The sequence below is a fragment of the Molossus molossus genome, unplaced genomic scaffold (assembly GCF_014108415.1).
Source record: "Molossus molossus isolate mMolMol1 unplaced genomic scaffold, mMolMol1.p scaffold_m16_p_5, whole genome shotgun sequence".
Taxonomy (NCBI): Eukaryota; Metazoa; Chordata; class Mammalia; order Chiroptera; family Molossidae; genus Molossus; species Molossus molossus.
Genome location: NW_023425388.1, coordinates 108,722,964 through 108,749,242, shown reverse-complemented (window position 1 = coordinate 108,749,242; position 26,279 = coordinate 108,722,964). Strand labels below are relative to the sequence as shown.

The following is a 26,279-nucleotide window of genomic DNA, read 5'->3' as shown; positions in this document are numbered from 1 at the left end:
TTATTTCAGACTGGTTCTTTTTTATGCTTAGTATCTCTTCGTTGAAGTTCTTACTAAGTTTATTGAGCATCCTTATAATCAGTGTTTTGAACTCTGTTTCGGGTAGATTGCTTTCCTTCATTTCATTTAGTTATTTTTCAGGATATTTCCCCTTTTATTTATTTGGGACATGTTTCCTTGTCCCCTCATTTTGGCTACCTTTTTGTGTTTGTTTCTATATCGTAGGTAGATCTGCTATGCCTCCCAGTCATGGTAGTGTGGCTTTATGTAAGCAGGTGTCCTGTGGGGTTCAGGGACACAGAGGTTCTGATCACCTGAATTGGGTACTCCATGAGTGTGCCTTGTGTGGGTTGTGTGTGCCCTCCTGTTTTAGTTGAGCCTTGTTGTTGTTATCATGATAGCATGTTGGGTTGACACTCAGGCTGAATAGCTGTGCGAATTGGCCACAACCACAGTGTGCGGGCTTTTTGTGTAGAGGCTGATTCCATGGAGCTGGATCACCCCAGCAGGGTGGATTGTGCTGAGTCTACCTTTTGGGGGTGTTTCCAGTGGAGCTAATTGGGTGGTACTCTATTGTGGCTGAAGCTGGCCACTGGGTGTGTTGGTTCTGAAGCTTCTTGGGAGGGGCTTCTTTATAAGCTAGTGTTAGTTGCTCTCTTTGATCAGCCCAGGGCTATCTGTTAGCAACTGCAAAGCAATGCTGGACCTGGGCAGGCATGAGAAAGCCATGCTGGTACTCATAGCTGGCTGCCACTAATACCAGGCCTGGGGCAGGTCGGCAACAGTACAAGGCTCTCTGAGCCCCATTGCCTCTTGCCTGCTGCCTGTGTGGCTCAGCCACTGAAAGGTCCTTGGGTGGTATGCAAGTTCAATAAGGAAGGTCTCAGGGCGTCACCAAGCTGGAGGGAGTGGTGTTCGCCAGGTTAATGCAGATTCCTATTTGGTGCCAGTACTGAGTCTGGGGCCACTCAACAAAAGTCATAGCAGCTGTCTGTCCAGCCCTCACCCTGAAGCACACAACTCAGTTTCTCCCTGTATGTCTCTGGTGCCCCCGAGCCATTGTCCCTCCGCCAGAACCCAAGGTGAGTGCCTGAGAGCAAGAGTCTGTGAGCAGGCCCTTTGAGAAGATGCTTGGGTTTCTAGCAGACTTCCATCTCCCCTGGATGGATGGAATCCTTGCTGATTTTCACAGCCAGATGTTTTGTGGCTCCTCTTCATGTCACTGGTGTGGGAGCCTCTGTAGCTGAGATATCCTTCCTGATTCTCAACTACCAAATGTAGGTGTGGGACCAACCTATTTCACATCGCTGCTCCTCCTACCAGTCTTGACATGGTTTCTTCTTTATATTCCTAATTATGGGAGTTCTGTTCAGCTAGTTTTCAGATGGTTCTCCTCAGTTATAATTTTGAGGTGGTCATGGAAGGAGGTGAGCACAGTGTCCACCTACTCAGCAGTCTTGACCAGAGCTCCTTAATGGGATCGTTTTTTTAGATTTCTAGGTGATATAGTTATAACTAGTTTTTATTAAAAATAATGTAGCAACAGCCTAGCTGGTGTGGCCCAGTGGTTGAGCATCAACCCATGCACCAAGAAGTCGCCAGTTCGATTCCCAGTCAGGGCATATGCCCAGGTTATGAGCCAAATCCCCAGTGGGGGGCATGCAGGAGGCAGCCAATTGATGTTCTCTCTCATCAATGTTTCTGTCTCTCTCTCTCCTTCTCCCTTCCTCTCTCTCTGTTTATATGTATGTTTAAGTATATTTAATTTTTATAAAATTAGAATTTATTATTTATTACCAGTTTAATTTGCCTATTTAATTTACTTTTCTGCATGCAACATACAGTCTTTTATATTGTAGTAATAGATGCGTATCCGTTCATCTATGTGTGTTCTGTAATTAATTCACTGGACATTTAGTTTGCTTTGAAGTTTTTACTCATGAAGAATAATAATCAGAAATAATTTGAATACACACCTTTTGGTTCATATTTGATTATTAAACCCTATAATCTCATTTTTTTAAAAAATAGCTTTTGTGGTGAGATCAGAATGTAACCATTTCAGGATTCATTTGCAGCAGTGAGTTGAATTACAGGTGCCCTAACCTATCCTACACCAGCAGTGCCAGAGACTCATCTATTGTGAAGTAATTGGTTGACTGTGTGCCCTGTGAGTGGCCAGTATCCTTCTGATCACAGTGACAGACTAGAAATTTAAACCCTTTTCAGATGCTCCTAGCAGACAAAACAGTGAAAATGGAAAAGCCATCTATTTACAATGTCAACCCAGCTGCTGTATGTGAGCATGATTTGCTATGCCGTATTCGACAGATTATTTTTATATCCTTTAGATTTATCTTGCTTTCATTAAAATACACTATAAAATGTTCTATTACCCTTTTCCAGGTGAATGAGTTGTGATGTTTGGTAAAAGTGTCTTTCATAGACAAGAGTTTAGATCATGTACTGACAGCCAGCACGGCCATGAATTGGCAGAATGGTGTATAATTTGGGCACGATGCTTATTCAGGAAGCACATTAAATGTTAGCTGTGATGGCATGGGTTTGCACAGGATTCAACTTGATGTTTGAGGATCTTATTTTTCTCTTCAACAGGTTAATTATGTACGGCTTTGTGAAAGCTATGGTATATGCTGGCCAGTTGAAAAACGGAGACTTCCATTTCACTGACTGTTTGTTTTTCGGTTCACTGATGTCGGCTACAGATCCAGGTAATTGCTCAAACAATACTTTTCTTTTGAATAATCAAACATTTAAATTAAATGTCTAAGAACCGTCATCTGAGTCTGCATAGTAATTTCTTATTCCTGTTCACTTGCAGTTGACCTATCTGTTGGTGATTTAAAAAGAAAATAAAAGAAACAAGTGAATGTCTTAGTAACTCAAAAAATATATCTGAAAGCAATTTCAGTAGTGAGAAACACTCTTTAAAATTTATTATAGTTTATTTCTCTTGCGTATATAACCATTTTGAGCTACAGTCCTTAATTTTTTTCTAACTTGTATTTTTTCCAAAAATGCTCTATTGAATTAAATGATAAAAATTATTTACTATGGAACTTTTCAAACATATTAAGACTATGGAGAATTAAAATGATTGTCTGCTACCATGCAGCAATACTCAAATACAGCCAATGTTTCTACTTATACTCATCTACACTCCTTCATTGTCATTCTCAATATTCATTTGTGTAGTAGTTTGTATGAATTAAGACCCAAATAAGGGCTACACGTTATAAGTGATTGATATGACTATTGAGTCTCTTTTCATTTATTTTTTTAATGTTTTTCTTTATTGCTTTTAGAGAGAGGAAGGGAGAGGGAGAGAGAGAGAGAAACCGAGAGAGAACATCGATTGGCTGCTTCCTGCATGCCCCTCATTGGGAATTTGGCCCACAACCTGGGCCTGTGCCCCGACCAGGAATCAAACCAGCTACCATCTGGTACATGGGTTGACACTTCACCACTGAGCCACACTGGCAGGACTATTGAGTATCTTTTAATTTATATGATCTCCTTCATCTTCTTCTATTTCCTGGTCATTTATTTGTTGGGGAAAAAGTCTATTTATCTTGTGATTAAATTGAATATGGTTCCTTATTTGTCACTTTATCCTCTGCATCTCTTGTAAACTGATGGTTCAATCTGGAGATTGAATCAGATTCAGACTCAACTATTTATTTTTTGGCAAGGACACTTTCTAGGAGCTGCTGTGCTTCTCTGTGGTGTCCTGTTGGGAAGCACCGGTGATTAATGACGTGGCTGTCAGACTGGTCCACCACACTAGGGAACTGATGCTCCGACAGAGACCCCCAGAACACACCTGCAGTTGAACAAGATGTGTTCATTACATGTAATGAGAGAGCGCTCTTGAGGGTGTTAGAAAGACTCATTACAGGATTGGGCTTAGGTGTGGGGATTTCAGGAAGGGTCTAAGGAACTGGGTCTGTGTTCCGGGTTAGATGCTGTCTGGAGGTGGAAACAACAGGGCATTTCAGTAACTCTTATCTAGAAGGAGGGGAGACTGGATTGAGCCTAAAGCTACAGCTGGTAGAGAAGCAGCAGCCACTAATAGAGCCAGGCTGGGGGAGGGGAGGTGGGTCAGTTTTGTGCATGAGACAGTGTTCATTCCTTGTGTTTCAGCGTGATTATACAGTAGCCTTGTTTTTGTCTTGATCCATCATGGTCACAGATGACCTTGTCTGATGTTCTGTGAAGCTGTTTAAGTTCAACAGAACGCCAAGGCCCAGCCGCTAGTACCAGGCCGGCCCCCCGGTGTCAGGGCCTGCTTTTCTCTTGCTTAGGGTGACCCTCTGTCCAGCGGTATTGGCACCATGAGGTGGCTTGTTAGAGGGTATATCTCAGGCTCAACCCCAGGCCTACTGAGTCAGAGTCCAGAATTTCACACGAGCCCGAGTGACTAAGATGCATGTGACAGTGTACCCAGCTCAGCTAATGCTGTAGTTCCCGTCCATGGTGACTGCTATTCCAGCATCGGTTGGGGCTTATAAACTATGATGTGCTCATTCTGTCCCACCTGTGGCATTTGTAGGCCGGTACTCTGCTACGAAGGAGCATTTGTGTGATTAACCGTTTGAGCACCCATGATATTTGACAGAAGAGCAGGATGTATGATTGACGCTTTCCACTTATTTACTAATTTTCAAACTAATGAGTTGTTTCCCGAGCACCCTCCACGTATGACCAAAGAATGTTTTTTAAGTATTATATCAAGGTGTGGGTTTTAACATAGTTGCTATGTTTTAATCTATGCCATCATTATTCTTTCTGACGATCTTGGACAACTGGGAACCTCTCCCAGTTTCTCCTGTGCCTTTTTGTCATGACCCCCGGGGTCTTCACAGGCGTCCGGTTTTGTGGCAGATGAGATGTTTCAACCTTATCTTGTACGTTTTCTCTACCCTGACTTAGAACCAGCCATTTCTCCAAGAAGCCTTAGTCCTTTCTAAAAGGAAAATGTACAAGGGTGGGCAAATTCGGCTTATAGCTGTTCAGATGGAACATAATACAATTGATAAGTAATCATAAGAATAAACTCTGTTTCATTTACTCACAAATGTAAACCTACTTTTGCCCACCCCTGTATTTAGATCAAAATTTGGGCACTAGGGGTTTTCATTGCAACCAAATTGGTCATTGTTTCTAGATACTTCTGTTTTGAAGGAAAAATAATATAATAAATTCACATTAATATTTTCAGTTCAAATTTACTTAATTGCCTTGAATTTTTGTTTGCATTTTAATTTTTCTCTGCCTACTTTTCTTTTTCCTATTATGTTAATATAATTTCTTGCTTAAAATAGATATATACAAAATTATAATGTACATTATTATTACTAACAATATTATTATTAAAAACTGCCTAAACTTTCACTGTTATTTTGAATTTCTGGATATATTCCACTAGGGTTAAACAGTTAAAAATCACCTTGTTTTAAGAGCTTTTATAAGAATTCCTCTGTGTGGTTAAGTCACAAGTTAATATACAACAATGTTCCTTTGTTTCATTTCGCTTTTACATTTTGTTTTACAATTAGATGAGATATCTACAAAATTCCAAAATGAAAACCACAGAACAAGAAAAATCTAGCTTTTCTCCTGTCCTTCATATCTAATTTTTCAACTGTCTTGGCTGGTTTTTTGTTTACTCTTCTAACTTTAAATCTAAGCAAATACAGAGCGTGGTGCGCTTGGCTCTCTGCTGCCTCCTCACCTGCTGCTCTGCTCTGCTCTTTGCGGCGGCGGGGTGTCCCCGTTCACTCCACCGGTCACCTGCTGATGGACACTTGGGTTCCTTTTTGTCTTTTGTGACTATGAATGGTGCTACAATTAGTAGCTCTTTACACTTTGCCAGTGTTTCTTTGGAACAGATTTCAGAAACAGGTTAAAAGATAAATGCATTTGTAATTTTCCTGGATGTCAAGTTCTCTCCGTGAAGTTTGCACCATTTTGCATCCACCCTGGCCACATATAACAGTACCTATTTTTTATAGTCTTGCCGATGCAGAATTCTGTCACAGTTTTGGCTATTTACCTATATAATAGGCAAGGGTTTGGCTTGACTGAGCACTTATCAAGCCAGATGTTTGATGTTTAGGGGCGAATGCATCCCCCCCCCCAAAAAACCAATCGTTTATAAGATGCCCTTTCTGAGTGGGTCTTTCACTTTTCAAGCTTTAGACATTCTTAATATATTAGGGCTAGCAGCCCTTTGTCTGGAATATAAGTTACAAATAGTTTTCCTAGTTTTATCTGTTTTATTTTGCTTATAGTATGGAGGAAGAAAGAAATTTAATAAATGCTGTTGACCTATTTCTTGGAAGAGGATGAAATGAAAGTAGGTCTCAGATTTGGAATCCCGGGTGTAGCTTGGAGGGTCGGAGTCCCAGCGGAGGTACCGCGGTAGACTGCCCCATCTCCAGGTCCTTTCTGCAAGATTTCAGTTACATTCTCACAGCCCAGGGAAATGCAGGGGTCCCTCGGCAGCCCCAAGAGGCGCGGACTCAAGATAACTATTTTCAAACCCGTCAGTGATTTTTAGTTAGTTAGGGTTCTTTCCTGCCAGTTGTGGGCATTTTGCTTTCCATGGTCAGGTCCCTTTTGCAGAAATCTGCATGTCAATAGCACTGGGCCCATTGCTTCCTGCACCCAAGGCTGCAGCCAAGTGGGCTGAGTCCAGAGCCCCGCACCGGCTCCCAGCTCCACTGTGTTCAAGCTTTGCTCTTCCGAGGCTGTTTACTCAACAGGAAAACTGCTTGAAATAGGACAAAAATCCAACTCACTAGGATCGTTATTTATCTACAGTGTGTCAAGCAGCTGAGCTAACTGGATTTTTTAAAATACAGAATCAATTCACACCCTTAAAGAGAATCCTGGAACCAAGTCCACTTTCCAAGTCTGGCGGAGACCCTCTGCGCACCTCTGGGCGCCACGTAGCCGCTCTAGATTTTATAGGTTCTTGGAAGTGGAAGGTATTTGATCTCGACTCTTCCAACCCCTTCATTTGACAAATGAAAAAACCAATTATTCAACCCAAAGCCTTTCAGCCAGACATTCTGGGGTTCGAACCCCAACTCAGCAGATGTTCAAGACGACCCCCAGCAGAGACTCACACCTGAGCAGGAGTACTCACGCTCCCTTCATCTACTGGGAGCGAATTGCTCTACTAAGCGCGCTGAACCTGCTCTCTGTTAAATTGGTGCAATTTAAGATCCTCAGCAACCTTAAAACACCCAGTTAATCTTATCCCACAGTTATTCATTTATTGCCTAAATAACTGTGACTCACTATTTATAAAAGAGAACCTATGCTCTCAAGGTCTGCTTTTTCTTAAAGTTCTTTAAATTAATTCTTTCCCATGTAGCCTTAGGGAGGTATTTTTCTTTTATAGATACACATTGAGACAAATCTAATTCTTCCTGCATCTTTTAGACTCTCCTCAGCGAATTTTCAGTTTACCTCCAGTTGGGATGGTTTGACTATTATTTGATTGATGTAATATCTTGCATTTTTCACTGACAACGATCTTGCTAATGATGTAAAAGGTCATCAGAAGCACTCAACAGGGGGTGGGTAGCTAAAGGCCACCCCCCAACAAAACTGTGCAGTAAATGTCAGCATAGGGGAAGAGATAACTGCTTAGGGGCTGGGTCAGTGAGCACATCTCAGGTGTCCAGACAAGGGCAAGTAGGGGAAGAGGGAGGGGAAAGCAAGATCAACAAATGGCAATAGAGTAGAAGCCCCAACGGCTGCAGGTAGATGCTTTTGTTAATATCCCGAATTTCAGTAACGGCCAAAGGCTGTTTCGGAGCCCTCTGACCTCATGCTAGCCCCTGCCTCTGTCATCACTGACTCCGGGTCCTAGTTTGATAAATTGAGACCAAGATAATGCCTTTTATTAATAAATCTGAAATGCCCCTTTCTGTGGCACAGGTGAGGTAGAGAAAGGCCATTCAGGTGTGTGAGGTATTTGGTGTGTTTCAGGAAAACATAGGGCAACACGCCAGCGTTGATGCTGCCCCTGGCATCTGGGTCTGTTGTTCCTCCTTCCTCGCCTTCCTCAGGTCTTTGCTCAAATGTCCTCTCAAAGAGACCTTCCCTGATCATGCTATCCAAAATCGCACCCCTCCTTCCACCACAGTCACCTCCAAATCACGGCGCTGCCCGTCCCCTTTGCTTGTCTTAGCCTCTGGTCCAGGGCTCATTGCTATTACCTGCATTTACTTCCTAATTCTTTTTCCCTAGGAAGGAGCAGCTTTTTTTATTATTACTGTTTGTGCCCCACCCGATCTTTTCACTCTTATATTTCTAGTATCTAGAAGACTAGATGTTCAGTAAATACTTGTTAAATGAAGGCATTAGTAAATCTGTGGAAGAAACTGCTAGAGCCAAGTGTGGAGTGTGAAGGGGTCTCTTCAACTCTGGAATGCAGAGCAGTTGAGTATTCCTGTCACCACAAGGGGAGGGAGTCACCTCATGGGGAGGGGGTCACCACAGGGGGAGGGGGTCACCTCAGGGGGAGAGAGTCACTATAGGGGGAGGGAGTCACCTCAGGGGGAGGGGGTCACCTCAGGGGGAGGGAGTCAGCTCAGGGGGAGGGAGTCACTTCAGGGGGAAGGGGTCATCTCAGTGGGGGGGAGTCACCACAGGGGGAGGGAGTCACCACAGGGGGAGGAGGTCATCTCAGTGGGGGGGAGTCACCACAGGGGGAGGGAGTCACCACAGGGGGAGGGGGTCACCACAGGGGGAGGGAGTCACCACAGGGGGAGGGAGTCACCACAGGGGGAGGGGGTTATCTCAGTGGAGGGGGTCATCTCAGTGAGGGGGAGTCACCTCAGGGGGAAGGGGTCATCTCAGTGTTGGGGAGTCACCTCAGGGGGAGGGAGTCACCTCAGGGGGAGGGGGTCATCTCAGTGGGGGGAGTCACCACAGGGAGAGGGGTCACCTCGGTGGGGCGGTCTCGTGGCCGCAGGGCCACTCCCTCCAGAGGAGGATGGAGCTCCCTCAGAGATGAACTTGCAGCACCTGATGAGGGGCAGTGTTGCGTTTGTCCTCTGAAGAAGATATTTTCAACTACAGAAATATGTGCCTGTCTTCTAGTCTATGTGGCCAGTATTTCTTTCTCCTGTTCACTGCGTCAGTGGCCTAACGCTTTGCGGAGATGCCACGGCGCGGGTGAGCCTTGCGGAAGCAGTGACATGTAGTGTGGCTCCGTGGGTTGGAGAATGTCCAGATTAGGAGCTTCCTTCAGGAAAAGGAGGAACTCAGCACATCCCACGAAGTGCTGATCACCCAGAAGGGGCCGTGAACTCATCGTGGAGGTTACAGAACTGACGTTTCCCCAGGGTCCCCAGGAAGGTCCTGGTCGAGCACACGTGGGCTGTGCACCCCTGCCCTCAGTCCCCTGTTCCCTGCTCAGAGTGCAGTGTCCTCACTTTATACGATGCAGCTGCGTTAGGACGCAAATACAGCTGCACTCTCCTGAACTCCGTTAGTGCATTATTTAAAACCAGGAGATCATTCCTGCTTCACAGACTCGTCCTATGTTCTGTCAGAAACTGATCCAGGTTGTCCTGATTTAAGTAACCCTCCGACGGGGCTCCCTGGAGGGTGTCCCGTCCGTGGTCCAGTGTGCTGGCTGGTGGCTGCCGGCACCTGCTGCTGCCTGGAATGGTGCCCAGTGACTGAATGTGCACACACATATCTTACCTGGTTTGATGTAATCAATATCAAAATTATTATTGATGATTTTATATTGATTATATTTTGATATTATGACACTTATTTGATATTGATTTAAAGAAAATGATTAATTCTGCTCATTTCTTTTTACCTTTTAAATGTGGTTAATAGAAAGTTTTAAATTACATAATTGGCTTACCTTATATATTTTCAGATAATGCTGCCATAGAGCAGTATGGATATGGAACTGTTGAAAGCCAAAAATATGATCCTTTTTTCCAGCTTTACTGAGATATTGTTGATGTATAACATGTACATTTAAGGCGTGCAGTGTGACGATTTAATATGTATTGCGGAATGATTAACACAATAAGGTTAGTTAACACCTGTATCCCTACACATAATTACTTACTATAAATGTGTAAAATATTTAGATTCAAGATTCACTTTCTCATCACTTTCAAGTGTATGATGCAGTATTGTTACTATGTTTACCAAGTTGTAGCTTAGATCCTCAGAACTCACTCATCTTAGAGCTGGAAGTCTGTACCCTTTAACTGACATCTCCCCGACTTCCCATTCCCTGTGCCTGGCACCCCATTCTGCTCTTTATTTCTGACTCAGGCTTTCCTAGACTTCACACAAAAATGTGAGCCTAATGGAAATACCACACTAACTTAAAATTGAGAAGAACTTAGCACAGGCACAATGCACCACACAGACTACGGCCTTTGCTAAAATATAGGCCCTTTATTTTTACAATATTGAACTAAGTCTAAAATTTTCTTCCTAAAGTCTCTTTTCACAGTCTTATTATTATTTTTTTGCTCCAACACATAATAACCCATGAACTAATGTACACCCAAGATTCAAAAGCAAAGCAAAGAGAAATGAGAGTAAATATCTGTATGGTTTGAATACCATGTATGTGCCAATCAAAACCAGAACTACTGCAGCCCTGACCCGGGAGAAGCAGATGAGATGCCCACCTGCCCAGGGTCTCCGCTGCGTTCCTCCCCACATTAGAACAGACACGAGTTCTCCAAGTCTGGCAATGTCAGCACTGTTTTTAATGTCCATTTCTGCTTTGTTTTATATAGCTTGTCAGAAACCCAAGAAACACGACATTTATCATGTGCTAGCCCTGTTTCAAAGGATGCCAATGCATTAAATGTCCCAAAATGGCATAGACTCAATATCAGAAATAAATATTTACTTAAAAGTAGTAAGTAGAAACTTGTGTAGCCAGTTGGGGAAGTACCATCCACGATTTAGAGTTTAAAAATGTAGTTAATGTAAATTAGTTGTTTAATTCTCCAATTAAACAAGTCAAAATAGACATTATCTTAATAGGATTCATTTCTTTATCATTATAAACATTAAATAATATTTATTTATATATATTTTTAGAGAATAAATATAGGATTTTTTTCAAAAAATAATAAATTTTATAAATTTATTTTTGTTACAGATGTTTCCCCTTTTTGCCCCATTGACACCCTCCTCCCAATTCTACCCTCCCCCCCAAATTGTTGTCTATGTCCATTGGTTATGCATACATGCATATAAGTTCTAAGGTTTATCTCTTTCCTCCCCCCACACTCCTCCTCTAAGGTTTATCAGCGTGTCCCTCACTCTATGTTTCTGGGTCTATTTTGTTCATCATCTTGTATTGTTCATTATATTCCACAGATAAGTGAGATCATGTGGTATTTGTCTTTCTCTGCTTGGCTTATTTTGCTTAGGAAAATACTTTCCAGGTCCCTCTATGTCGTCTCAAAGGAAAAGAGATTTTTCTTTCTTACAGCTGCATAGTATTCCATTGTGTATATGTACCACAGCTTTTTTATCCATTCATCTGCTGATGGATACTGTTGGGCTGTTTCCAGATCTTAACAACTGCAAATAGTGCAGCTATGAACATAGGTATACATATATTTTTTCTGATTGATGTTTCAAGCTTCTTAGGATATATTCCTAGAGGTGGGATCACTGGGTCAAATGGCAGTTCAATTTTTAATTTTTTGAGGAAACACCATATTGTTTTTCAAAGTGGTTGCACCAGTTTGCATTCCCACCAGCCATGTACTAGAGTCCCCTTTTCTCCACACCCTTGCTAGCACTTGTTGTTTGATGATTTATTGATGACCGCCATTCTGATTGTGTGAGGTGATACCTCATAGTCATTTTAATTTGCACCTCTCTGATGATTAGAGACATTGAGCATTTTTTCATATGTCTCTTGGTCATTTGTATGCCCTGTTTGGAGAGGTATCTACTTAGGTCTTCTGCCCATTTTTTAATTGGGTTCTTTGTCTTCCTTTTCTTGAGTTGTATGAGTACTCTACATATTTTGGAAAGTAACCCCTTATCTCATATATGGTTGGCACTTGTGGTCTCCCAAATAGTGGGTTCCCTTTCCATTTTGATGCTTGTTTCTTTTGCTGTACAGAAACTTTTTAGTTTGATGTAGTCCCATGTATTAATTTTTTCCTTTGTTTCTTTTGCCTTAGGCATTGTATCAGTGAAAATTCTGCTGTGTGTGATGTCTGAAATTTTGTCATCTACATTTTCTTCTAGGATTTTTATGTATTCACAAGTCACATTTAAGTCTTATATCCATTTTGAGTTTATTCTTGTGTATGGTGTAAGTTGGTGGTCTAGCTTCATTTTTTTTTCATGTAGCTGCCCAATTTTCCCATCACCATTTATTAAAGAGGCTGTCTTTATTGTATGCTCTTGCCACCTTTGTCAAATATTAATTGAGCATAATGACTTGGGTCAATTTCTGGGTTCTCTGTTCTGTTCCATTGATCTGTGTGCCTGTTCTTGTGCCAGTACCAGGCAGTTTTGATTACAGAGGCTTTGGAGTATAACCTGATATCTGGTATCGTGATCCCTCCAACTTTGTTCTCCTTTTTCCAGATTGCTAAGGCTATTCAGGGTCTTTTTTGGTTCCATATAAACTTTTGGAGTATTTGGTCTAGTTCCCTGAAATATGTCATTGGTGTTTTAATGGGGGAGTGCATTCAATCTATAGGTTGCTTTGGGTAGTATGGACATATTAATGATGTTAATTCTTCCAATCCGTGAACAAGGTATATGCTTCCACATTTTTATGTCTTCTTCATTTTTTTCCCCAGTGTTCTATAGTTTTCTGAGAATAAGTTCTTTACTTCTTTGGTTAAGTTTATTCCTAGATATCTTAGGGTTTTTTTGCCCAATAGTAAATGGGATTTTTTTATTTGTTTCTCTTTCTCTGAGTTAATTATTGGTATATAAGAATGCCATTGAGCCCTGGCCAGTTTGGCTCAGAGGTTAGAACGTCGGCCCGGGGACCAGAGAGTCCAGGGTTTGGTTCCCGCTAAGGGCATGTACCTCGGTTGCAGTTTGTCCCCGGCCCCCGTAGGGGTCGTGTGGGTGGCAACCAGTCGATGTGTCTCTCTCACATTGATGTTTCTCTCTCTCCCTGCCTTCCTTCCTCTCTCCTTCTTGCTCTATCTGAAGATAAATACAAAGAATGTCCTCTGGTGAAGATTAAAAAAAAAGAATGCCACTGAGCCCTGCCCAGTTTGGCTCAGCGGTTGAGTGTCGGCCTGTGGACCAGAGAGTCCCGGGTTCAGTTTTCACTAGGGGCACATATCACAAAAAAAAAAAAAAAAAGAATGCCATCGATTTCTTGATGTTAATTTTGTATCCTGCTACTTTGCCAAATTTGTTTATTAGCACATTTCTGATGGAGTCTTTAGGGCTTTTTATGTACAATATCATGTCATCTGCAAAAAATGACAGTTTCACTTCCTCCTTTCCAATTTGCATCTCTTTTACTTTTTCTTCATGTCTAACTGCTGTAACTAAGACTTCCAGTACTGAGTGGAGAAAGTGGGCATCCCTGTCTTGTTCCTGTTCTTAAGGGGAATGCTTTTAGTTTTTGCCCATTAAGTAATATGTTAGCAGTAGGTTTTTCATATATGACCTTTATTATGTTGAGATATGATACCTTTATTTTCTCTTTGCTAAGCATTTTTATCAGAAATGGGTGCTGGGGTTTGTCAAATGTTTTTCAGCACCTGTTGATATGATCATATGGTTTTTATCTTTCATTTTGTTTATGTGGTGTATCACATTTATCGATTTGTGAATATTGTACCAGCCTTGCATCCATGGGATGAATCCCACTTGGTCATGGTGAATAATTTTTTTTTATGTTATTGCTGGATCTAATTTGCTAGTATTTTGTTAAGGATTATGGCATCTATGTTCATCAGGGATATTGGCCTGTAGTTTTCTTTCTTTCTTGTGTCTTTATCTGGTTTTGGAATTAGAATTATTCTGGCCTCATAAAATGAGTTTAGAAGTCTTCCTTCTTCTTGGATATTTTGGAATAGTTGGAGGAGAATGGGTGCTAGATCTTCTATGTATGTTTGGTAAAACTCCCCTGTGAAGCTGTCCGGGCCTGGGCTTTTGTTTGCTGGGAGATTCTTGATGAAGTCTTCAATTTTCTTAGTTGTTATTGGTGTGTTCAAGTTTTCTATCTCTTCTCGGTTCAGTTTTGGGAGACTGTGTGTTTCTAGAAATTTGCCCATTAGCCTAGCTTGTCCAATTTATTGGTGTATAATTTTTCGTAGTATGTTTTGATGATTCTTTGTATTTCTGTGCTGTCAGTTGTTACATCTCCTCTTTTGTTTCTGATTTTGTCTATTTGGTTTCTCTCTTTTTGTTTCTTGGTGAATCTGGCTAAGGGTTCATCAGTCTTGTTTATCTTTTTAAAGAACCATCTCTTTGTTTCATTGATCTTTTGAAATTTTTTTTAACTTCTATGTTATTTATTTCTGCTCTGATCTTTCCTATTTCTTTACTTCTACTTGCTCTGGGGTTTTCTTTTTGTTTGCTTTCTAGTTCTTTAAGTTGTGAGGTTAGATAGTCTATTAGAAATTTTTCTTGCTTCTTGAGGTAGGCCTGTAGTGCTATGAACTTCCCTCTCAAAACTGCTTTCACTGCGTCCCATAGATTTTGTGTTGTTGTGTGTTCATTTTCATTGGTTTCCAGGAAGATTTTAATTTCTTCCTTAATCTCCTTGGTAACCCATTCATTGTTTAATAACATGCTATTTAGCCTCAATATCTTTGAATGTTTTTGCTGTAATTAATTTCTAGTTTCATGCCGTCATCTGAGAAGATGTTTGATATGATTTCAATCTTCTTGAATTTGTAGAGACTTAGTTTGTGTCCTAACATGTGGTCCATCTTTGAGAATGTCCCATGTGCACTTGAAAAGACTGTGAATTCTGCAGTTTTGGAGTGTAAATCTCTGTAAACATCTATTAAATCCATTTAATCTAGTGCATCATTTAGAGTCTCTGTTTCCTTGTTAATTTTTCATCTAGAGGATCTATCCAGTGATGTCAGTGGGGTGTTGAAGTCCCCTGCTATGATTATATTGCTCTTGATTTCTCCTTTGAAGTCCTCTGGAAGTTTTTAAATGTATTTTGATGCTCCTATATTGGGTACATACATGTTTACCAAGGTTATATCTTTCTGTTGGATAGATCCTTTCAATATTATGTAGTGACCTTCTAGTTATGGCCTTCATTTGAAATCTATTTTATCGTATATGAGTATTGCTACCCCAGCTTTTTTTTTTTCCTTTCTATTTGCTTGGAAGATATTTTTCCATCTCTTCACTTTCAACCTATGTGAGTCTTTTGTAAACAATATATATATGGGTCATGCTTTCTTATCTATTCAGCTACTCTGTCTTTTCATCAAAGTGTTTAATTCATTTACATTTAAGCTTATTATTGATATGTATTTATTTATTGCCATTTTTGTTTATTATGATTGTTTCTCTTCCCATTTCTTCTGCTTATTACTGCAGTCCTTTTAACATTTCTTGGAGTGCTGGTTTGATGCTAATATATTCCCTTAGCCTTTTTATGTTTGGGAAAGTATTTATTTTATCTTCTCTTTTGAATGATAGCCTTGCTTGATAGAGTAGTCTTGGATTCAGATCCTAGTTTTTCATGACCTTGATTACCTCATGCCATTCCTTCTGGCCTGTAGTGTTTTTGTTGAGAAGTCAGTTGATAGCCTTATGGGGGTTCCTTTGTAGGTAACCTGTTGCTTATCTCTTGCTACCTTTAGGATTCTCTCTCTGTCTTTAATTTTTGGCATTTTAGCTATTATGTGTCTTGGTGTGGGCCTCTTTGGGTTCTTCTTACTTGAGTCTCTCTGTGATTCTTGAACGTGTATGCCTTTTTCTTTCACCAAGCTAGGAAAGTTTCTGTTACTATTTCTTCAAACATATTCTCTAACCCTTGCTCATTTTCTTCTTCCGGCACTCCTATGATGCAGATGTTGCTACATTTCAAGTTGTCCCACAGTTCTCTTAAGCTGTCTTCCTGTTTTTTAATTGTTTTTTCTTTTTGGTTTTCTGATTGGGTGATTTTTTTCCTACCCTGTCTTCTAATTCACTGATCTGGTCCTTGGCTTCCTCTTCTCTGCTGGTTAATCCTGCCAATGTGTTCTTTGTTTCTGCTATGTCATTCTTCATTCCCACTTGGCTGGTTTTCAATGTTTCTATATCTTTACTCATGCTCTTGAGCTTCCTTATGATTTTTACTCTGAACGCTCCCTCTGATATCTTGCTTAATTCTATGTCATGTATTTCTTCTCCTGCAGAATTATCTTGTTCTTTTATTTGGAGTTTTTGTTTGTTTGTTTGTTTTTTTGCTTTACCGTTTTGGCTATCTCAGTGTGTTTTGGAGCCTGCCAATTTTTCCTTGTGGGTGTTGGTGTTTCACTGATGTGGCTCCCTTCTGAGTTTGGATGAATGTGGGAGGGCCCATGTTAAACATCACTGTCAAGTCTTACTTTCTTGGGTAGATTTTCAATCTAAGGAAAGGTTCAGTGATCCTCTAGCTTTTCACCTGGAGGCTATTAGTCTCAGTTACTTGATGTGCCTCTATTTGTAGTCCTCAAGTGAATGAAAAAAATCACTCAGCTCTAAGAGGATTTTCAGTAGATGGGGCACTTGCTCACTATCAGACTTTAGATGTTAATGAGCCTCAATTTGCATTTCTCTGGCATGGCCTGGTGGTGTTGAATTCCTGTGGGAGGGGCCATTGCTTCTCCCAGGGGCTGTGGGAAGAGGCTCTTTGAGTAATATGGCTACAGTCCTGTGAGGGAGTGATTCAGTACAAGACTCCTGGTACCCTCCTGTCTAGCTCTTAGCCCTCTTCCAAGCCAGGAGCCCTGGAATCTCTCCACACAGTTCCATTCCAATCCACCCTCCCTCTTGGGGAGCCCAAGGCAAGTGGCTGTAGCTGATTTGGTGCTTTAAAAAGAACCCACTTTCTCAACTGGAAATGCACACTGTTAATACAGCCATCAGCTGCTGTCCATGGGCTCCCAGCCTGGCCCCATGTGCTTCCACAGTTCCTACCAGCCTCTATTTCGCATCCTCTTTCTGTCCCTGGTTCTACTGGCTCTCTTTCAGCTGGTCTTCAATTGTTTTTTCCCAATGATTTGTCTTCATTTTAATTGTAATTCCAGTTTGGTCCTGGGAGACGGTCTGTGTAGCTTCCATTTATTCTACCACCATCTTTGTTCCCCTAACAACGTTAAATAATATGTAATGACTATATCTAAGAAAGAAAGCATTTGAAGATTTTTTTAAGAATCCAAAAGACCTCTTGCATTTTGTAAAGTGCATAGTAAATATTTATTGAATAAAGAGAATAGTCATTGAATATTGCTTAGGAACACTGTCCCTGATGTGGGATAGGCCTTTGTTTAAATCCCATTTGAGCCTCAGTTGCTTCATCTTTAAAATGTGAATAATAAGACTTATTTTAGAGATTCTTTATGAGGATTACATGAGATATTATATTGTTCTTTTTCATTGTAATATGGTTATTTATTCTATAATAAAATGAGGCTGCTATTTTACCATCAGCCTGTGAGACATGTACATTTTTGCTACTTTTTCTGGTAATAATAATGGGTTTCTTGAATTTACATACTTAATGGTATGCTTTTTTTGTGAGTTGCTTCATTTGAGTTGGAAATATAATATACATTATGTTGTAATTTTGCTTTGGATAAAACACAAATATACTTTTATATTTATTTTCATAGGCAGAAGGTAGTAATTTGTAAAAGTGAATCTCAGGCGTTGCCATTTATCTCTATATATTTTGTATACATTTCTGTAATTATGGACGTTGTTCTCATGTAAGCATAAAGCCATGATCAAGCCTGCAAAACTTTCCACAATCCATTGGTATCATCTAATACCCATTCTGCATTCAAATTTCTCTATCTTTGCCTTTTTTCTTTGATCAGAACCCAAACAATGTTCATATGTGACAATTAGTTGTTATATCTCTGTGTTGTCCTTTAGTCCAGAGCAGTGTTCCCTGCCATTCTTTCTTTTCATGCTATTGACTGGTTGAGGAAATTTGGTCAGTTCTACATTTGTCTGTTTCTTTATTTGTGGTGTCATTACATTGTTCCTGTGTCCTCATACTTCTGTAAGTGCAAGTTATCTCAAAAAGTCTTGCTCAGGTTCAGGTTCACCTCTCTTTCCAAAATACTGCATATGGGGTGATGTATAGATCATGTGTATCAGGTGTACTGGGAGTTATATTCTCTGGATGTTGACGTTTAGTGATGCTGCGTGTGATCAGTGGTTCAGGCGGTGACAGCCTGATTCCTCCTTGAGAATTCCCTATGAAACTTCATGTAATTGTTTAATTCATTAATGATTATTGTCTGAACCTGTTAGTTTCATTAAGATTGACAAATACATGTACATGCCAAAAACTGAAACTGGGCTACTCTGTTGCACCATATACAAAAATAAACTCAAAGTGGACTGAAGAGTCAAATGTAAAACTTTAAACCATGAAACTTCTAGACTAAAACAGAGAATAAACTATTTGACATCAGTCTTACTAATATCTTTTTGCATATGTGCCTTCAAGCAAGGAAAACAAAAGCAAAAATAAACAAACAGGATTTTATCAAGCTAAAAAGCTTCTGCCCAGCAAAGGAAACATCGACTTTAATGAAAAGACAGCCTACTGAACGGGAAAGATCTTCAGAATGATAGACCCAATAACAGATGGCTATCCGGAATACATAAGGGACTCACACAAAGCAATAAAATAAAATAATAAATAATCTGATTAAAAAGTGGGCAGAGGACATGAAGAGACACTTCTCTAAAGAGGACATACCGATGGCCAATAGACATATGGAAAGATGCTCAACATTACTCCTCAAAAAACTAAAAATTGAACTACCATGTGATTCAGCAATTCTACTGCTGGGTATTTATCTGAAGAAACTGAAAACATTAATTAGAAAAAATACATGTACCCTTAGGTTCATTGCAGCATTATTTACAATAGCCAAGATATGAAAGCAACTTAGGTGTCCATCAATAAAGAAGATGTAATATACATGTACATATATAACATATATACACACACACATATATAAGTGAATATTACTCATCAATAAAAAATTAATTTCTGCCATTTGAGACAACATGGATGGACCTAGAGTGTGTTATGCTAAGTAAAATATATCAGACAGAGGAAGACAAATATTGTATGACCTCGTTTATATTTGGAGTTTTACAAAATCAAAACAAATGAATAAACAAAACAAAACAAAAAAGAGTCTCAGAGAAACAAAGATCAAACTGAGGGTGTGGTATCTCTGCACGGTGATGGATGGTTACTAGACTTGGCATGGGGGTCATATCATAAGATATGGAAATGTACGATATACAACATAGGATCAGAGGCATGGATCAATGGGCCGGACTGACAGATCTCAGAGAGGAGGGGTGGGAAAGATGGGAAGAGATTTAAAAAAAAAAAAAAGAGTAGTATTCCTTTGATACCTCCCCTAAATATTTTTCTTCAAAAAACTTAGGACAAAGCCCTGGCCGTTTTTGCTCAGTGGTTAGAGCGTCGGCCTGCGGTCTGGAGTGGCCCAGGTTCGGTTCCCACTAAGGGCGTGTACCTCTGTTGCAGTTTGACCCCGGCCCTGCTTGGGTCGTGCGGGTGGCAGCCACTCTATGTGTCCTTTTCACATCGATGTTTCTCTCTCTCTCTCTTGCTTCTTCTCTCTCCTTCCCACTCTATCTGAACAAAAAAATGAAAAAATGTCCTCAGGTGGGGGATAAAAAATTTAAAAATAAATAAATGAATAAATAAATAAATAAATAAACTTAGGATAAAAATAAAACAAAAGACATCTTAAAAAATAAAGACTGACAAATGGTGATTTTTTTCCTAATTCTCAAGTGGTGATTTTTTTTTCTAATTCTATCATTTCTTCCAAATTACTAGCTAGAATTATTTTTGCAATAAAAATATCCTATATTATTATTTTTAAACACTCCTTATATTATCTAAAAGGAATATTCAGACCTTATCTGGATCCTCAAATAAAGAAGCTATAAACAAATTTATATTTGAAACATGTGATTGTAAACAGAACCCCAATGCCTTCATCGCACCTAAAATATTAACAGTAATTTTTGTGGTAGGCAAAATCATGGTCCTCCAAAGGTGTCGGGTTCTTCTAGCAGTGACCAGAACCTGTGACCATGCCCCTTACATTGCAGGAAGGGCTTTGCTGATGGGGCCACGTCAAGAACCTGTCGTGTGGCTGTGACCCTGGATCATCTGGGTGGGCCCAATTTCATCACGGGCTCTAAGATCCGAGAACCTTTCGGACTGTGACCAGGGAGAGATGTGACTAGGATCAACAGGGACAGAGCGTTATAATTGCACTGGCTTTGACAATGGTAGAGTGACTGTGAACCGAGAAATGTGGGTGGCCTTCTGCAGACTGGGCAGAGACCCCCTCCTGGAGCCTCGGGAAGGCACTCAGCCCTGCCGTAACCGTGACTCCATCCCTGTGAGACTCGAGCGGACTTCTGGCCACAACACTGGGAGGCAACACATTTGTGTTGTTTTAAGCCACCAAGTGTGTGCTTATTATAGCAACAGTAGGAACCAAATATAAATTTTAAATGTTATCAAATATAGATTTAAATTTTCCAAATTGTCTCAAAAAATTCTTTTATAGCAGCTCTATTCAATCAAGAGCCAGTGTCTGCACATTGCTCTCAGACGACATAAGGAGTGATTTAAAATAATAAAATTATAGGGTATTTTTACAAAAAGACACAGAATCATGTAATCTGACACCTTTGTTTTACAAACAACAACTATGGCTTAGAACCAAATGACTGGAAAAGCAGTGACTTAGCAGGCTCCTGCCCTTCGGCCGCACTGTCCTCGCTGATTGTCACGCGGATGCCTGTGTGCTGGCCGAGCCTCGGCCTGCAGTCCCCCGGAAATAGCAGGCACTGAGCGTCTCTGCCGGGAGCAGCAGGAGCAGCACCTAGACACCAGCGTCGGGGACGTTTGCAGATGGAGACTAGATAGCTGTGAGCCCCCCAGAAAGGTGTGGGTTGTAGAAATCTGTCGATCTTGGTGCTGGGAAGGTGCAGTAGGTGACCTGCTTGGCCCTGCGTGTCTCCTTGATCGCGGGTCAGAGGGCCTCCTCCGGTGCCCGAAGGGCAGCCCGCGGCTCGGGGGCTTGCTTGCCGGCCACCGCTGAGAGTCCTGGAGGGCAGTGCAGAGTCTTCAGCCTCACTAAACCAGCAAAGAGAAATGAAAACAGTAAGAGTTTTCAGCAGCCGGAGACAAGACCAGTCAGAACACACAGAACACACACACACACACACACACACACACACACACAGCATGCATTTCTGAATTAGTCAGAAGACAATTGGAGCAACCTTATGAGAAACAATGGGAGGATCGGAGCAGGGCAGATAAATGTATGGTTTGCCAAGTAAACAGCTGGGTAGATTAAAGAAGAGGATAGTGCTGTCAAGAGTTGCTCTCCACAACAGATAATCATCTGTCCCAAAATGTCAATAATGCCAACGCGGAGAATCGCTGATTAGCCAATTGCTCAGGTCAGGGTTTAGACCGGTACGGAGAAATGACAGTGGTGATCCACCAGCCCCAGGATTTGTAGGGAAAGGAATAACAGGCTTCAACTCTGTGCCCTGGGTCTTTTGCTCTGCCTTATTTTACTCACGAATGCATGTCCTGGTGTCCAGCCAACTGTGGGCGCCTTGTGTGGGAAGGAGCTGAGCAATGTTTCCCCGTGGAAATGCACGGAGCTGGCAAGGTGGAGCTGACGCGTTTCCCGATGAGCCTTTTCACAGCTGTGCGTGGCTGCACTTCGCTGGGGCTGCTCCACGCCCGGTGACCGGCCTCCCTGCAGAGCGACACCCCAGCACAGCCTTTTTCTCTCTGGGGAGTTCTCGTGGCTTCATAGGTATTGCTGGTTTCGTCAGTTCCAAATCCTTTTCCTTTCTGCACCTGCTCTATTATTGATTTTGGGGAGGAAGCCGGTAGCCTGTGTTAGCTCACCATTGGTGATGGGAAGAATGTTATGATAAAAATGCCATGTTTTCCCAACTTAATATAAAAATTTAACGAAATTCCCATGAACACCTAACACTGTAAAAAAATTGGAACTGGATAAAATTACTTCAAGTTTATAAAGTAGGATACAAGCATGAGAGGAACCTCTTAATCAGACATGAGGATCTACGATTAAACCGTTACAACCAAATCAATGCGGTATTGACCAGGACTAGAGAGACCTGCAGAAGAGGATCCAGAAACAGAACAGAAAACATGAGGATTTGACAGAGGGATTCAATTCAGGGGGAAAGGGATGGTTCCTATAACAAATGGTGCTGGCACCATTGTCTGGTTATCCCTTTAGAAGATGACAAAATTGCAAACTTGTCTAACCATTTAAAAATATATATTTAGAAAAATTAAATGTAAATGAATAAAAAGTAAAATAATTCTGGCAAAATCTCTGTAAATATATATATACAAATTAAAGATATGGAAATTCTTAGCAAAAGATAGAAGATGAGAATCTATAAATAAAGCACAGGCGTGTGTGACTATATGCAAATGACATTTTTGAATGAGAAGAGATGCATAACAAAGTCAATAAGCAGACAACACTTTGGGACATTTAAATACAATGGACAGTGCAGTAGCATCTTTCTAATATATAAAGAACACTTTAAAAAACAGTCTGGCAATAAATAACAGACAGAGGATTGTGATGAGGCAATTCATAGAACAGAATATCTACTTGGGTTACAAATGTGAAAAGTTGTTCAAACTCAGCAGGTCATAGAAACATGAAATCAAGTAACAACAAATCAGTTTACCCCCAGCAGCCTGGCAACAATTAGGACACCAAGTAACAGTCACTGCTGCAGGGAGGCGGAACGTGGACACTGCCCGTTTCCAGGGAGATTTAACCCACTAACAGACTTTGGAGGACAGCTTGGCCACAGCCCTTGGAATCTGACCTCCGCAGCCCCTCCTGACCCGGCCATCTGATCCTGGGCATGTCCCACACAAGTGGAAACACTGGTTCCTAAGGACCGTGGGCCAGGATGGCCAGGATGCTCATCACAGTATGTTTCAGTGGAGGCAAACAAAACAAAAGCAAGAAGCAGAGTGGATCCTACCAATAAGGGAATTGTTGGGCAGGTGTGGGACATGTCCGCATCTCACACAGCCATGCTGACTGAGGAGTTTTCTGGGAGCATTGTCTGTGGAAAGCAAGGTGCAGAAAAGTATAAAATATGATTCGAAAAAAATTTTTTTATCTTCACCTGAGGACATTTTTTGCATTTATTTTCAGAGAGAGCGGGAGGGAGAGAGAGAGAAACATCTATGTGAGAGAGACAGATCGACTGGTTGCCACACACACAACCCCCACCAGGGCCGGGGACAAACTGCATCCGAGGTACGCGCCCTTAGCGGGAACTGAACCTGGGACTCTCTGGTCTGCGGGCCGACGCTCTAACCGCTGAGCCAAACCGGCCAGGGCAATTCAAACAGTTTAGAAGAGTGAACTCCCTCGTGTTTATGTGTGGATAACTAAGCTCCATGCCTGTGCTGGCGTGGTGTGTCTGTATGCAGCTGGGCTCCCGGAGTAGAACCATAGGAACTGCTGTGTTCTCCGCCTGCTCCTTTAAAAGTGTTTAGTGGGGCTACTCCTCTTCCACCTGCTGGAATGAAACCTTGGTCTGCGAGTTGCAAATCATAGTCTCAATGTAGCAGTAAATATCTCCAAAACCATGTAATAGTATAAGTTTCCGATTTAAGGCTTTGCCCCGCCTCCCTCAGCGTGGAAACAGGCTGCCTGCCTGGGGGACAGGCATGGCTGGGCTCGTCTTTCTCATGTGACTCGTCTACTCCTCATTAGATGTGGCTTCTGACCCTACAAGGCAGAGATGACGGACGCGCAGTTTGTGTTTGATTGAGAAGAAGCTGCCACCTGGACAGCTCAGCCCATCAGCTTGCTCAGAGGACAGTCACACAGGATTTCACTGTCGCCCCCAAAGTTCAGGTGTCTCACCTAGAGCTGATGGTGTAGGTAAAGCCCCTTTCCACAGGCTTGAGATGTGGGTCAAACACCCCCTCTCCACTCCACCCCCATGTGGAAGTGTGCGAGTCACAACTCATAAGTAGTAAAAACTCCCTTCACACATGTTCACTCCGGGCCAGAGGCCAGAGCCCCGCTCACCTTCTTCCTGTAGCGAGAGGGTTGAGGGAGTCGGGTGGCTGGTTTTGGAACGAGCACTTTAACACTGCACTTCACTGTGCAAAGTGTTCATGTTCTTTGTTCCTCAGTCTGAACTTCTGCTCGAACATCTGTTGTGTGTGTAGGATTATTATACGGAGAATTTCAGTATAAAGAGAGCTCAGTCAACATTAAAATCCGCCTAAACACACCAGTGCTGAGCCACCTTACTCTGTAATTCACACGTTTGCTCAGAAATGCACGCAGTTCCTCCTCGGTGTGTGCACTCCCTGGTCTCTGCACCAGCATCATGGGTGTCAGCGGGTCACTGAGAATTGCAGCTTCGGACACCCCCCCCCCCCCGAATCACAGTCTCTGCTGGAAAACTCCCCAGATTGTAGCGTTGGGTTACTTGGGAGGAGGGAAGACAGGAGTTCAGGTCAGGAAAGGAAGAGATGGGGAAAAGGGAGACATGCTAATAAGAAAAAGTGGGGTGGGGTGATTTAAAACAAAGCAGACATGCTCGGGTCAAGGTGATGGTAAATGCAGTGCTCAGAACCTCCCGTGATCACATCAAAATTACAACTGAACTACAGAACAGCCATCACTCAGAGCCGCCTGCAACCTAGCTGAACAGAAGCCCTACAATTAAGGATATACAGAAGAGGTCACATCGAGACTGGTAGGAGGGTCAGAGATGTGGATGGGCTGATCTCACACCCATGTGTGGTCAATAAAAATCAGGACAGATATTTCAGCTGTGGAGGTCCCCCCTGAGGAGTAAGGGGTCCCAGCCCCACACCAGCCCCACCCAGGGTCCCAGTGCCGAGAGGTGAAGTCCCCATAACTTGTAGCTGTAAATCCAGCAGGGACTGAGGCTGAGGGAGATGGAGGGCTGCTGGAGTTTCAGGAATTCCTCTTAAAGGGCCCGTGCATGGACTTACTCAGACTCACTCACTCTGGGCTCCAGAGCTGGGGCAGCAGCTTGAAAGGCACCAGGGACATATGCGGAGGAACTGAACTATCTGGCATCAGGACAAGAGCTGGGGATAGCTTTTTCCCAGACAGAAGTGCTGACAGAGATCACTGTTCCTTTAAGGAGCCCTCCCCCCACAGAGCCAACAGGCAGATGGGTTTCATCTCTGAGTCTCCATCAACCTGGCTAACACAATTTGCCCTGCCCGGGTGATTCCCTGAGACCTTTCCCTCTCAACTTGCAGGCCCACCCAAGCCATTTCCAGTAGCCTTTCCTTACTAATGGCCTGTCTTGGCTCATACTTCAGACATTCCCAAAAATCCCAGACAAACAGCATCTGGCCTCAGCATGCCTACACCTCTTGCTAAGTGGCCCCAAGGCGGGCACTAGCAGCAGCCAGCCTTGGTTCACAGGTGGGCCTAGTCTGGGCACCTCCAGGCTCAGCACAAGTAGCAGCCATCTGCAGATTGCTCTGTAGCTCATGTCAGATGGCCCCAGGGCAGAACACAGGTAGCAGTCTACCTTGGCCTGCTCCTTCCAGGAGGCCCCAGAGCCATCACACCTGGTGAACAGCTTCAGACCACCCCAAAGCCACCCAACCACCTCCACACCAGACACACACAAGGGGTGGACTCAGTGGGCACCAAAGCACTGCTGAAGTAAGTCCTGTGCATGGGGTAGGCCTCTGCACAGCTGATCCTCCATGGTGGTGGCAGCCAGTCCTTGCAGCCGATAGGCCTGGAAGGTAAATTCCTCCCATTGACATTCCAACAGCAATCAAGACTCTACAACAACATGACAGTGTACACAGCCCACCCTGGATGGGGTTGGGGGATGAGCCTAGAGTGCCCAGCTTGAGTGACCAGGGAGGCTGTGCCACTGGACCCTACAGGACACCTACTACATAA

At 42.3% G+C, this 26,279-nt stretch overlaps 1 protein-coding gene across 1 annotated transcript in view; it reads left to right on the top strand.

The window, feature by feature from the left end:
* SLC9A9 (solute carrier family 9 member A9) overlaps positions 1–26,279 on the top strand; it is a 595,026-nt gene that overhangs the window by 165,269 nt on the left and 403,478 nt on the right. Inside the window, exon 5 of the mRNA XM_036243492.1 lies at positions 2,617–2,732. Within this exon, the coding sequence (XP_036099385.1) occupies positions 2,617–2,732 (116 nt within the window). The remainder of the gene's footprint in view (positions 1–2,616; positions 2,733–26,279) is intronic.